Source organism: Polyodon spathula, unplaced genomic scaffold, assembly GCF_017654505.1.
Source record: "Polyodon spathula isolate WHYD16114869_AA unplaced genomic scaffold, ASM1765450v1 scaffolds_580, whole genome shotgun sequence".
Taxonomy (NCBI): Eukaryota; Metazoa; Chordata; class Actinopteri; order Acipenseriformes; family Polyodontidae; genus Polyodon; species Polyodon spathula.
The window spans coordinates 1-12,968 of NW_024472069.1; the positions used below are offsets into that span (position 1 = coordinate 1).

General features: G+C 41.9%; 1 protein-coding gene across 2 annotated transcripts; it reads left to right on the forward strand.

Annotated features, from left to right (window-relative positions):
• Positions 1-4,909: 4,909 nt before the first annotated feature.
• smpdl3b (sphingomyelin phosphodiesterase acid like 3B) lies at positions 4,910-12,680 on the forward strand. 2 transcript variants are annotated; one of them, XM_041240475.1, is made up of 9 exons: positions 4,910-5,303; positions 6,581-6,733; positions 7,340-7,553; positions 8,590-8,687; positions 9,942-10,085; positions 10,348-10,517; positions 11,618-11,798; positions 11,881-12,014; positions 12,225-12,680. In XM_041240475.1, the coding sequence occupies exons 2-9, from the start codon at positions 6,667-6,669 to the stop codon at positions 12,585-12,587; spliced, it is 1,371 nt and encodes a 456-aa protein (XP_041096409.1). In that variant the 5' UTR covers positions 4,910-5,303; positions 6,581-6,666; the 3' UTR covers positions 12,588-12,680. The 2 variants fall into 2 exon arrangements, with proteins under 2 accessions (XP_041096409.1, XP_041096408.1); XM_041240474.1 differs by having other exon boundaries at positions 4,911-5,303; positions 6,602-6,733.
• The last annotated feature ends 288 nt before the right edge of the window (positions 12,681-12,968 follow it).

Genomic DNA, 12,968 nt, shown 5'->3' on the forward strand with positions numbered 1-12,968 from the left:
GCAGTACAGGCTGGAAACACATATCACTAGATAGGCAAAGGACTGACATTCACTTCCTGACAGTTTTTTTTTGTGTGCGATGTCACTGAGAGGCGCATTTAGTGTCTAAAGGGTGGAGACATTTTACAGCAGCCAAGCAGAGACAAAAGCAGAAACAAAGCACAGGAACTTGCTTAGAGCAAATAAAAAAGGGGAAACACTAAATCTGATGAATTTGACTTAAACTAGAACATTTATTCTGTCTCATGCGTTTTAATATGTTTTTACAACATTTACAAATGTAAAGAATCGAGCGGATATAAGCAGATACTATTTCATGAACTAAATGTATCAGATTTTTTTCCTTATTACTGATAATAATAGAATGAATAACTTATTTATAAATATTTATTTTGAGAAGATAATTAAGATTAGTGTCCATTATTGCTTATAAAAACCCTGAGAATAAACGTGTATTATATCATTGCAAGCACTCAGGTAAAACAACGTCTTGTAATTTGCCCAAACATTATTTTATTTTTATAATTAAGTATTGTAAGGTCCCTCAGGTCATAGAATAACATTTTTCATACGTGTATCTCGAAGAATACATAAAAAATACTTCACAAAAAATATATACATATAGTGTTGAAAAAAAATTATAATAATTTGAAAGGTTTCTGAAATACTTTGGAGTGTTTGGAAAAGGACACTGTTTCCAAGATGACACTGTAAAAAATAAACAGTGGATTTTTTTTATAGGAAGAGTCAACTATAGCCAAAAAACGCCTGGTCCTGAGGAAGCATTCTACTAGAAAATGCTTCTGCTTGGGAGAATAAACAGTAAACATGTTAATGAGTGCAGCTATTTGTTGCTTTTTAGTGTAGTTGTATTCACACTGCAATTCCTGCAGCACAATTGTATTACAATTGTAAAAGTGTAACTGACAATAGCATTGTAATTGTAACTGCGATTTCAGCAAAAAATTCTGCTGTGATTGTACTTACAATTAAAATTGAGCCCAGGTCTGACACTGGGCAATACTAGTTTAAAAAAAAAAATAGAAATAAAAAAACAAGGTGGTATGGGACTTCAGTTACAGGTCTTAAGCATACTGGGAAAGCCATGTGTCTATGCTCTTTATTATCACCGAGCATTATTTTAGTTAGGGATAACCTAAAGGCAATAAAGTAGTAAGTTATTTGGTTTAAAATGTTATTTGCTGGAAAAAAAAACGTATTTAGGTTCAGCAATATTTCTTAGGTAATGTTCCAGTCTCCTGGAAGAAACTGTTTGGATAGACAGGTCATTTACCATCAGTCCCACTGAAGGATCTGGTCCCAGGGGAAACTCCTATGTTCATGTGACAGGTTCACCGCTATGCCCAAAGTGTATTTGTATCTACTGTACTTTCTTTAACACCACTTTTCATATTTCAAACGCAGGCTTTTAACAGGTCCAAAATGTCCACTGCCAAACCAGTTCCGCCCCCTAGTGGTATTACAGTGATGGACTTCAAGTGCATCCTCTGGCCAATGCTTCCACAAGAACAAGGTGTGCTGACCACCACTCACTGCACACTCACTTCACTCATTGGATACTCACCCCACCCTTCTTCTCCCCCTGTGTAGCAGACGGGGATCCAAACCCGCCCGGAGACTGGGTGTAGCCGCCTCCCATCGCCGACTCGCCATAAGAACCTGCAGCAGAGTCCAGTTTAAATACAGCCCTACGGTCACCAGCATGTTGCAATTGCAATATGGATGACCGTGCACTGTGACAATGTTGGACATCACGTTTGAATTAATTTACACACAACTACCTACGGCCAGGGCCTCCAATATTTGTGCGCCAAAAAAAAATATAACAAACAAAAAAAAATGTTAAATGTTTATACTACAGTATCAATTCCAAAATATATCTAGCGCGATCTGTGCTTCGAAAACGATTGTTGTGAAAATTCTGCATCAATGACTTGTCCAATGTCATACTGTCCGTGTGTAGCATACGATTTAGTGTGACAAGGTCTATCCTTGTGAACCTGTGTAAGGTCAGAATGTGGTGCATATATCAAATCTTATATGCTTACAATTTTAGATAGCCCAATGTGTTGCTCATCAGTTAATCACACAAATTTGCTGAATTGCAATTAATTTATATATATATATTACTGTTTATATTATACACACACAGTGCCTATAGAAAGTCTGCACCACCTTTCAAAATTTTCATCTTCTGTTGCCTTATAGCTTGGAATTAAAATGCACTAATATTTTTTTTTTTCATTTATCTACACATCCTACCCCACAACTTCCAAGTAAAAAAAATATTATAGAAAATTAATTAAAAATAAAAAAAATAGCTTGGTTGGATAAGTGTCCACCCACCTTGTAATGGCAATCCTAATTTAGCTCAGGTGTAACCAATCGCCTTCAAAAATCACACACCAAGTTAAGTGGCCTCCACCTGTGTTAAATTGTAGTGATTCACATGATTTCAGGATAAATTCAGCAGTTCCTGTAGGTTCCCTCTGTTGGGTAGTGCATTTCAAATCAAAGACTCAACCATGAGCACCAAGGCACTTTCAAAAGAACTCCGGGACAAAGTTGTTGAAAGGCACAGATCAGGGGATGGGTATAAAAAAATATATCAAAGGCCCTGAATATCCCTTGGAGCCCAGTCAAGACGATTAGTAAAAAGTGGAAGGTGTACAGCACCACCAAGACCCTGCCTAGATCAGGCCGTCCCTCCAAACTGGATGACCGAGCAAGAAGGAGACTAATCAGAGAGGCTACCAAGAGGCCAATGGCAACTTTGCAACAGCTACAGGCTTTTGTGGCCAAGACTGGTCAAAGTGTGCATGTGACAACAATATCCCAAGCACTCCACAAATCTGGCCTGTATGGTAGGGTTGGAAGAAGGAAGCCACTACTCAAGAAAGCCCACCTTGAATCCTGTTTGACATATGCAAATAAAATGACTGTGGCCCAGTCAGAGCCCTGACCTAAATCCAATCGAACATTTGTGGCATTACTTGAAGTTTGCTGTCCATCAACACTCCCCAAGGAACTTGACAGAGCTTGAACAGTTTTGTAAAAAGAATGGTCAAATACTGACAAATCTAGGTGTGCAAATTTGGTAGAAAGGTGCTTCCACCAAGTATTACCTGAAGGGGGTGGAGACTTACCCAATTATGATCTTTCAATTTTGTATTTAATATATAACTTTTTTCCCCTAACAGTGTGGAATACAGTGTGTAGATAAGTGGGAAAAAAAATCATCATTTAAATGCATGAAACTGAGGCACTGACACAACAAAAGGTGAAAAAAAAGTTCAAGGGGGTGTAGACTTTCTATACTTTCTGTACTGTATGTGTATGTATGTGTGTGTGTGTATATATATATATATATATATATATATATATATATATATATATATATATAAAAGAAACTTTAAAGGCAAACTCTGTACATCGTACCCCGTTCAGATGGGAATTTCCATGTTTACTGCGCTAAAATGATTTGCGCATGCCCAGGGCAAGGAACAGTACACGGCTGTACCACTTTTTAACGAGTACCACAAAATAACACACCTGTACGTATATATGTATGTGTGTACTGGCGTTCTCTCTTAATACAAGTTAACGCTACGACTGTCTATATATTAGCAGCTTAAACTATACAAATTGATCAGTTAGGTTACCATGCCAACTCACTTTCAATTATTAATCCACGCTGGAGTCTCATACCCACATTCTCTCCCCCTCACCCTTTCTGTATCGATAGACAGGCAGCCATGCACAGTATATGCTTTTTATTAAAAAGTAACCATGCTCACAGTACACCATGTCGTGCAGACGATCTGGAAATTATACAAAGCAACGAACTGGTTCAAGTACGAGGAAACGGAATTACTCTCTCACTCACCACCCTGGTTCCACATCGTTCGGTTCGGGTTCAATATACTAAAAACACACTTTTATATTGTTTTATAATAATATTGCGCGGTTTTCTTTCACCCCTCTCTGTCCACGCACAGAGCTCTGCTACAAACCGCACTGCCGCGAACGCGGCTGCCCAATCACCGATTGCAGTGTTGAGCGGTGCTGCCCAATGAGACTGCGAGTTTGGAGTAGACTGCTCTGCCAGTAGTTACTTGGCTTCAGCTTGCCGACTTTGTGATGAAAAATTGACACGGGCGTCCATAGCTATTAAGGGAAATGTGCAGGCTGTGTTTATTTATTTTTTGGAGATATTTTAGAAGGTTGCTACATTGAAGCCCGTGTTAAAAATGACAGTTTTATATCTGTGTTATCTGTAAAATGTTTTTATAAATAACAAAAAACACTTTGTATAGTGTGGTTAGTCACTTTCCTGGGGTGGGTAAAACTACTGTAAAAACGGTCTGATCTATTTTCTCTTCAAGTTAACTGAAACCTCGGCGAATCTGAAATTGATTCCTCTCTCCTTGCTCACTGAACTGTCTAAACGAAAAAGCCATTGGCAATCCCAGAATCTGGAAAAACACGACGCTTACTATATACACACATTTGAAATATGTAAAAGGGGGAGATTATCAAGGCATTTACCAGTGTTTACCGCAGAGTTTACTGCAATACTTACGGCCATAGACAAAACAGAGGAATATAAAGAAGCGGAAATTGTTATTTGTACAGATTCGCTAAGCTCGATACAGGTATTAGACTCGGAAGGAGATAGGATAGATATTATATAGTCCTGCAGAGGTGAAAGCGGTGGCTAAAGTATGGATGTATGGCATAAACAGTGGATAGGGAAGATTGTATTATAGAAATCACTCAGAAGCAGGGAAATACAAACATATAGGGAAGGAAAAACAGTGAGGAAGAAACTAATATTAATAGACTAAGGTTAGGACAGACAGCATTACACTGTCATTTATACAGGATTGGGAGTCATGAGAATGGGCTATGAAACAGTGGAACATGCAATACATTTATTCAGCGAAGAAACATATTCAACAGAAAGAGAAACTGAGGTAACAACAGTACATTACATTTTGAAGGGAGAAGGGGCAGAAAACACGTAGAAAGATTAATGTGTAGTCATATTTATAAAAGCGTAGAGACATGGGAAATAATACAAGGGAGAAATAAACGTACATATATAAAGGTAGAGGGCGCTCGTCATCTCCATTTAGATGGCATGCGCTAACAACCCCTAAAAAGAAGAAGCAATCAGCAAGAGGCAACAGACAACCAACTTTACATCCTTCGGAAAACCAGAGCTTCAACAACATCTTTCGTTGCCAAAGGACAAACGCAGACCAAGAAAGTTACACACGGTATGCACAGCCATTTACATCTTGTGACTGGTTCAGCAAATCTGTAGACATGTTCCCGACTCGCACACTGCAGAGCATTCTGCAGGGTAGTGTGAAAGCGTTTCTATTTCAATTTCAGCATCGACACTGCTTTAGAAATTCAGATTGAATGATAACACGTGTTTATAAACAGCAACAGTGTGTTCATTTAAAATAGAATACGTTGACATTACTGACAGTGGCGTTACTGACCGCCAAATCTGTGCAGTGTAATGAACAGCGTTGCAACACCACGATGTTGTGTAATGAACAGAGTTGCAACACCATGCTGTTGTGTATTTTATCTTGTTTATTTTTCAATGATGGACTTTATACAGTTTTTTTTCCCTTGTTATAAACTTAGGTGCCCCACCTCGTACTTTGCTGGTCAACATGCAGTACCAAACTCAGCTAGCTGTTTATGCATTGCTGTTGTGCAAAATCAACTACAGTGGACCCGTTTACAAAATACCAGCCACCTACAATTACAGTACAATAAGAAGCACAGGGGCCGTGAGAGAATTGGATTGTGAAGCATGCCATGGGTGTTTTTCTGTTTTAATATTTTTCCTTTTAAAAAGCAATTAGAAGGAGCAGCGTATCACAGTCTATCATTCTACCAAGTAATGCAGTGGAATAGTTGTATGCCTGTCTTATGTAGGTATTGACTTCAATGCAGGCACTAAGATTTCAGTTTTCAAAAGCTCTCTTATTCTGAAAACTCAATGTTGACAGGTATGCTAGTTGGCCATCGAGCCTGGTGACCTGTCCCCTTTTTAATTTAATTATTTTCATCATTAGTCTCTGTATTTTCAATATGCTCACTTCAAAGACATTTTTATATCAGAAACCAAAGTAGCTGATGTTTGCAAGTTGGCAAAATCTCCACTTGGAATTCATTGAAATCTTGACCCAAAAGGTGTTTCCCTGAAAGTTTGAAAAAATTCTAAACGTTATAACTGTACAAAAAAACTAAGGATCCCAGTGATTCTGCCTCAACAACATGACTAGCTAACCTATTCCATACCCTCAGCACTCTGTGTGAAGAAGTGTCTTTTTCCCTCTGTCCTAATAGTCTCTCTCCACTTAATTAACTTGGCTTTACAGAGATGTGTTTATTTCTGGTGAAGTAATACATATATGCAGGCATTTTGTTCCGCAAAGGTTTTAAAGTGTTGAAGATGAACTTCCCTTTTGCCATATCATACCAGCGATTATGCCACACCTTCATTTATAACTCTGGTTGGAACATTGGCCAGAGGTGCATTTCCGTCTTTCAGAACTCAGCTGTGGACCCACTGTGCAGTCTGGTATATAACACTGCATCTCAGGACACGGCACCCCAATGTCTCTCACATCACCTACTGCCCTGTGCCTTCTGCTCAGCGGCTATGGAGCCCTGGCCTTATCAGGTGAGTCCTTGTGTTGTGTCAGCTTTCTCTTTTTTGTAATTGATTTTATTATTTTATCTGAAGATACACTTTCCTAGTGTTTCATGTCTCTGTTCATTATCCTGTTCTGTGTGTTCTCTGTCGCTCTCTGTTGTCGTGTCTGCTTCGATCATTATTTACCAGGATCACTAACTAATCACCTCCTGTCACAAATGTGGCCTCAGCGGTCAGAAAAGACATCGCTCAGTAAACTTGGTTAATAATTATCCAAGCAGGAACAGACAATGCACACAATAGTATATTACACCGTTCAGAAATTCAGCATTAGGAAAACGATCGCTGTCTGTCCTTATAAAAGATCCCTTACAGTAAAAGCATAGCATAAAGCACAGTGAATGCATGGTAAAGCATAGGCAAGAGAGGTATGGCAAAGTATATTAAATCATGGATGAATTACAGTGTGAATTTACCTTAGTAAACTTTAATAAGTGAAGCCACTTGTATTGAATATTGAATTAGGCAAAGCCTTGAGAAAACATGACACCGACTACAAGGTGTTGGAAGTGCCTGAAGGGTTGATAAACGGAGACATTAATTATGAAACAGGGTTGCTTTCGTGTCTTGCAGGCCACTTCTGGCACATCACTGACCTTCACTGGGACCCGCACTACAACATGTCCAATGACCCCAAGTCTGTCTGTCCATCCAGCGGCTCTCAGGCTGTCCACAATGCCGGCCGCTGGGGTGATTACCTGTGCGACTCCCCCTGGGATCTGATCAACTCCTCCATCTACACCATGAGACACATCCTGCCCGACCCCGACTTCATCCTGTGGACTGGGTACGGGCAGCACACGCTGCACATGCTTTCACTGTGCTGTGCTTTAACTATGGTCATCTTTTAGAAGGGGTTACCCTACCAAACACCTCCCCTTATGACTAGTGTTATTCAAGGACACTTTGAGAAGGGTCCATTTGTTTCTTTTCTTAACTCCTCTCTGAAACCATTGATTTTAATCAAGGTGTTAACCGAGTGTGAATTGTGTTCATTACATCACTCATTAGGAAATGATCGCCCTCAACGATCATTTGTCAGTCAGATCTGTACAGCTTGCAGATTTGCTTTATTTTGTTTGATTGGGCGGGACTGTGTGAAGCAGGATGAAATATTAAATATTAGTGCCCAATGATTTTCTCCCCAATTTAGAATGAGGAGAAACAGCCCCTGCTGGTTTTGCCTCCCTAACCCACGGGAGCACTCTAGCCAATGCGATGCTCCCTCTGGGATCCCCAGAAAAGGCTGGTGACCGGACAGCCAGGATGCTCCTCTGCGCTCTCCAGACTGCATGGCTCACCCTGCACACCACACAGCCATGCTTTTGCCAGGCTGGCCCCTTGGGGACCCCCAGTCATATGCATCAAGTATTGAGTGGCTTCTTGATACATTTGAAACCACTGCAGTTTTAATTTCAGGTTGTTTTAAACCACTCTGAAAAAATGCTTTGCTTTTGCTTCAAAACACAGCCAATAGTCTTCATTATCCCGACCAATAAGAGACCAGAGCTTGTGGAGAACTTGGTCAGGTTCTAAAGTGCATGTGACATTTCATTGTAATTTGATGAGCTCTTCTGGAGCCTGACCAGTAGAGGTCACTGTGGTGTGGTGAGAAGAACCCAACCCTGTCAGAGCCAAGATTGACAACCGAATGCTACTAAGCTCCCAATTGCACCCACGCTTCATGCAGTCTGTCTTTACAAAGTAATCCACTGGGCCCTGCGATGGCGATTACAGGCAGGTCCTAGGGAGAAGGGGGTTCTAGTTGTAAAGTGTTTTGCTTCCCCTTCTTACTCTGGCCCCAATGTGTGTGTTTGTTGTAGTGATGACACTCCACATGTGCCTAACGAGGAGCTGGGAGAGGAGAAAGTGTTGGACATCATTGCTAACCTCACTCACATCCTGCAGGAGGTGTTTCCAGGTAAGAGAGGGAGTAGTGGGCAGGCAGTCTGCGTACCCTGAACCAAACATCAGGACTGTTCAACTTTCTTTCATGCCTGTTAGGGTGAGTTTCTGTTACTGTGCGTAGCCCTCATTTGAACGCAAGCTGTATTTCCAGATACGAGTTGAATTAGGGATGCCAAATGAAGACAGCCAAATGAAACAGTATCAGAAGAAAATAAGTTTTGAACAAGGGCGAACCTGGAGTAATCTGTTTTTTCTGAACAGAGAACCACTTTATAGGTGTAGGTGATGTTTCCGTGATCATAAAAGTCAGTAAGATCTTGTAGGTAATGTTTCTCACCAAAAGTAGTTTACTCCACAGAAAACAGAAGTCTTAACTGCATCACAGTACAGTGAAACTCAAGGTACTGGGTGATTCTCAATGGCACTGAAGATCACACAGAATCACTGCTTTACAGCTCTAATTACACTGGCAGCAAGCAATAATTTATTAACATACAGTCAATCGCATACTGCTAACATCTCTGACTAATAAAAGCGAACTCCTTTTTATAACTCCAAACTATTTTTATTACCCTATAGTGGATTTTAAACCAGTTCTAACTGATTCCAGTTCTGAACATAGCTTTGTTATCTTTATAGTGTCACACACACACACTGCTGAGTAACTTGTACGCACTGATGTCAACTATGAGTGAAAAGTTAAACATATGCACACCAGCTTCACCTACAATAGTAATCAGAGTTAAACTGCAGAAAACACCGAGTAAAAATAAAGCACCTGGATCCAGCAGGAAAGCCCTGCGGAAATGTCTGGACTCTTCTTCATTGTAGTGAGCAGGTCTGCCTGTTTTTAATCCAGCAAGAAAGCTTCTTCTACTGTGCCTGTTATTGTGTTTTTCAGGGGGCAGGCAACTGATTCAATCAAAAAATACAGTGATGCTGTATGACTACCCTAATCTCCCCGGTCACCCGTCCCACTGTTTTACTGGACTGTGTATTTCTACACCTTTTGGGTCCAAAGGTAGTCGGAGGGGACCAGTCAGCTCCAGTTCAGTTTTGTTTCACATTGCTATGCATCCTGGTTCTTGTAGTCCTGCAAGACACTGACAGGTAAAAAAAAAAATGCATTGGGATGCAGGTAAAAAAAAAAGAATCCCAAACTTCTTTGGAGGCACTAGAGGGAGCAGTACAGTGCTGACGGAGAACGCTTTCAAGAGCAGGACGGTGAAACACAACTCGAGATTCGCATTGACTGCCTCTTTTTCAGACACCAAAGTGTACTCTGCGATGGGGAACCACGACTTTCACCCCAAGAGCCAGCTGCCAGCTGGAGAGAACCCCGGATACATCAGGACTGCAGAGCTGTGGGAGCGCTGGCTGGAGAGCAGCTCCGTCGAAACATTCAGAAAAGGTACCGGAGAGCAGGGGAGGGACTGGGATCCCCTTACCTTCCTTTGGATCAAAACGTTTCTGTTGCTTAAATACTGTTCAAAACAATTGTGTCTCTTGCTGTCACACTACACGGGGAACACAGCGGGCTTTACAAAGCACCTGTGCAAAGTTTGCTCCGCAGTGCTGCTGTCTGAATCTAAGGCAAGCCCAGATCCATTGGTAGACACAATATAATGCTCAGGGTTCTGAAAGGGTTAAAAATCAAGCCTCTTTCCCGTCAGGTGCGTACTACACAGAGAGGCTGCTGAACAAGACAGGCCAGCGCATGATTGTTCTGAACACAAACCTCTACTACAACAATAACAACCTGACCGTGGATCTCCAGGACCCCGCTGACCAGTTCAAGTGGCTGGAGGAGGTGCTGACCAGTGCAGCGGCCAGCAAGGAGAAGGTGATGACCAGCTTACAGTACAGTCCTTCCTGGTGAGGGAATGCTGTGCCCACACTCGCATTGTCAGAGTAATCACCTTTCAGAAATGAGACGTTGTTAGGTATTACTCTCCCTTGTTTGTACAATTATTGAGTTTCAATCAATAACAGTCTGAGTGTTATTTAATATAGAAGCTGTCATGATCAAACTAATTGATATCTTTAAGTGATTATTTGTCTTACCTGTCTTACTTTTGAAATCATTTTTTTATTTCACTTCCCTTAGAAATGCCTTGTCTCTGCAGTGAATTGTGGGATTGTAGTCCTGGGCAAGATGTAACCGCGATTAAAGAACCGCATATCCCAGTTTCCTTAGCGGTGGCTCTTGGGGTTAAGGAAGGGTTACGTTTACATGACCAATCAGTTGCACTTGCTAGTTTTGCTGCTCATTCTCCTTGTCAGTTCTGTGGCCTCAGTGCTGCAGTAAAAACGACAGCAGCCAGGATGAGAGGAAAATTCACTTCCAGTCGTTTTTTAACCCATTCAGCGCAGAAGTTAATTGCCGTTGCTTGGTACTCAGTTGTAAAGGCGATGGAAAGCCAACTTTTCTTGCTTTGAAATAAACACATTAATGAACGGATTTATTCAATGACAAGGTAATTACTCAGACAATACGAGTATCGGCACACCCCCAGCGTCCAGGCTGTCCAATGCATGGATCCTGGCTAAAACTAGTCTCACACTGATGCTGCCTAAAGCCCTTCTGTGGAACTCACCAGAGAGGCTGCTTCTAGTGGTCTTTAGAAGCACATGTACTGCTATGAACCACGCTGAGCAAGTTACAAGGATGTGATAAAAAAAAGAAACAAGAATTGGAATGAATGATACTTGCGTGAGAAAGTGGGCAGCCTATTTGTTCTACCTTGAAGGCCCTATATTACTTATGAAAAAATACACATTTGAGAGCTATGGAAGAACAAAATGGGTTAGGTGTATGGAAATCATTTTGAAACATGCCCCAGGATCAGATGTCCTGATTTGGCCGTTAACAGCCTCCCTTTCTCAAGGGAAGCGGAGCATGTGAATATCAGGCCCCTTGATAAAGTCTTGGCTGCTGAACAGGTTTACATCATCGGACACGTTCCTCCTGGATTCTTTGAGAAGAAGCGTCACACGTCCTGGTTCAGAGGCCGTTTCAACGAGCGCTACCTTGAGATCATCCGGAAACACCACCCCGTCATCGCAGGGCAGTTCTTCGGACATCAGCACACAGACACCTTCCACATGTTCTACAACAACTCCGGTGGGCCATACTCTTTTTTACACAACAGTTCTATTTCTGATGCGGGGAAAGCACTTCACGTTTGATCTCTCTCTGTGTTTAGGGTCTCCGATCAGCGCAATGTTCCTGGCGCCTGGGATAACCCCCTGGAAAACTACACTCTCGGGAGTGAAGAACGGGGCCAACAACCCTGGCATCCGAGTCTTTGAGTATGACCACACTACCTTGCTCATAAAGGTACAGTCACCCTGCAGCTCTTAGCAAGCAAATACAGTGTTCTACTGATTCCAACCTGATTTACACGAAAGTGCAAGAACTCGCATTCAGACCTGGGAAATGTCTAAATACAGTCAGCTTCAAATGATAATTTTGGATACATTTTGTCAGCTAAAATGTTCCTCTACATGTTCTTTAATTTTCACCCCCCGTTCGTTTCCCCATTTCCAGGACATTGTGACCTACTACCTGAACCTGACTCACGCCAACCTGGCAGGCCCGCGCTGGGAGAAGGAATACCGGCTCACCGAATCCTTCCGCGTGCCCGACGCTTCGGCCCGCTCCATGCACGAGGTGCTGCGGCAGATGGAGACGGACGACTGTGCCCTGCAGCGACATTACCGCTTCAACTCCGTGAGCTACGACCTCTCGCACTGCGACTGGGCCTGTCGCGCGGACCACGTGTGCTCGATCCGCGAGGTGGACTTCTCCAGTTACGAGAAATGCGTCGTCACAGAAGGTGTCACTCTCCTCTCTCTAGCACCGGTTTTACTGCTGCTGCCAGCCACCCTGTCATGGGATCCAATGATGTAACTGAGGCTGGATCTTAGTGCTGTCTGCTTTGTAAGCTAATCGTTTATTAAACCTGTCCTTGAATGAGGAACTGTATTTTAAAAAAAATCTGAATGAGAGGAGTCCTGTTCTGAGTAGCTGATCGATCTCCAAACTTGACCAGGAAACCCATTCCATCCCCTCCCCACTCTGTGTGAAGAAGTGTCTCATCCGTAGGGTGTCTGATTTGATGTGTTTATTTAGTGTCTAAAATAAATCACACTTAAGAATGGATTGGTTTTAAACCAACTTGAGTAGTTTATTGAAACATTACGAATTCACAACTAATCAGAATGGCTTCAACACTAATAAAAGGAGCTGCTCTTTTCACTGCAAGCTTGTGCTTAAACTTTGCTTTCAGGA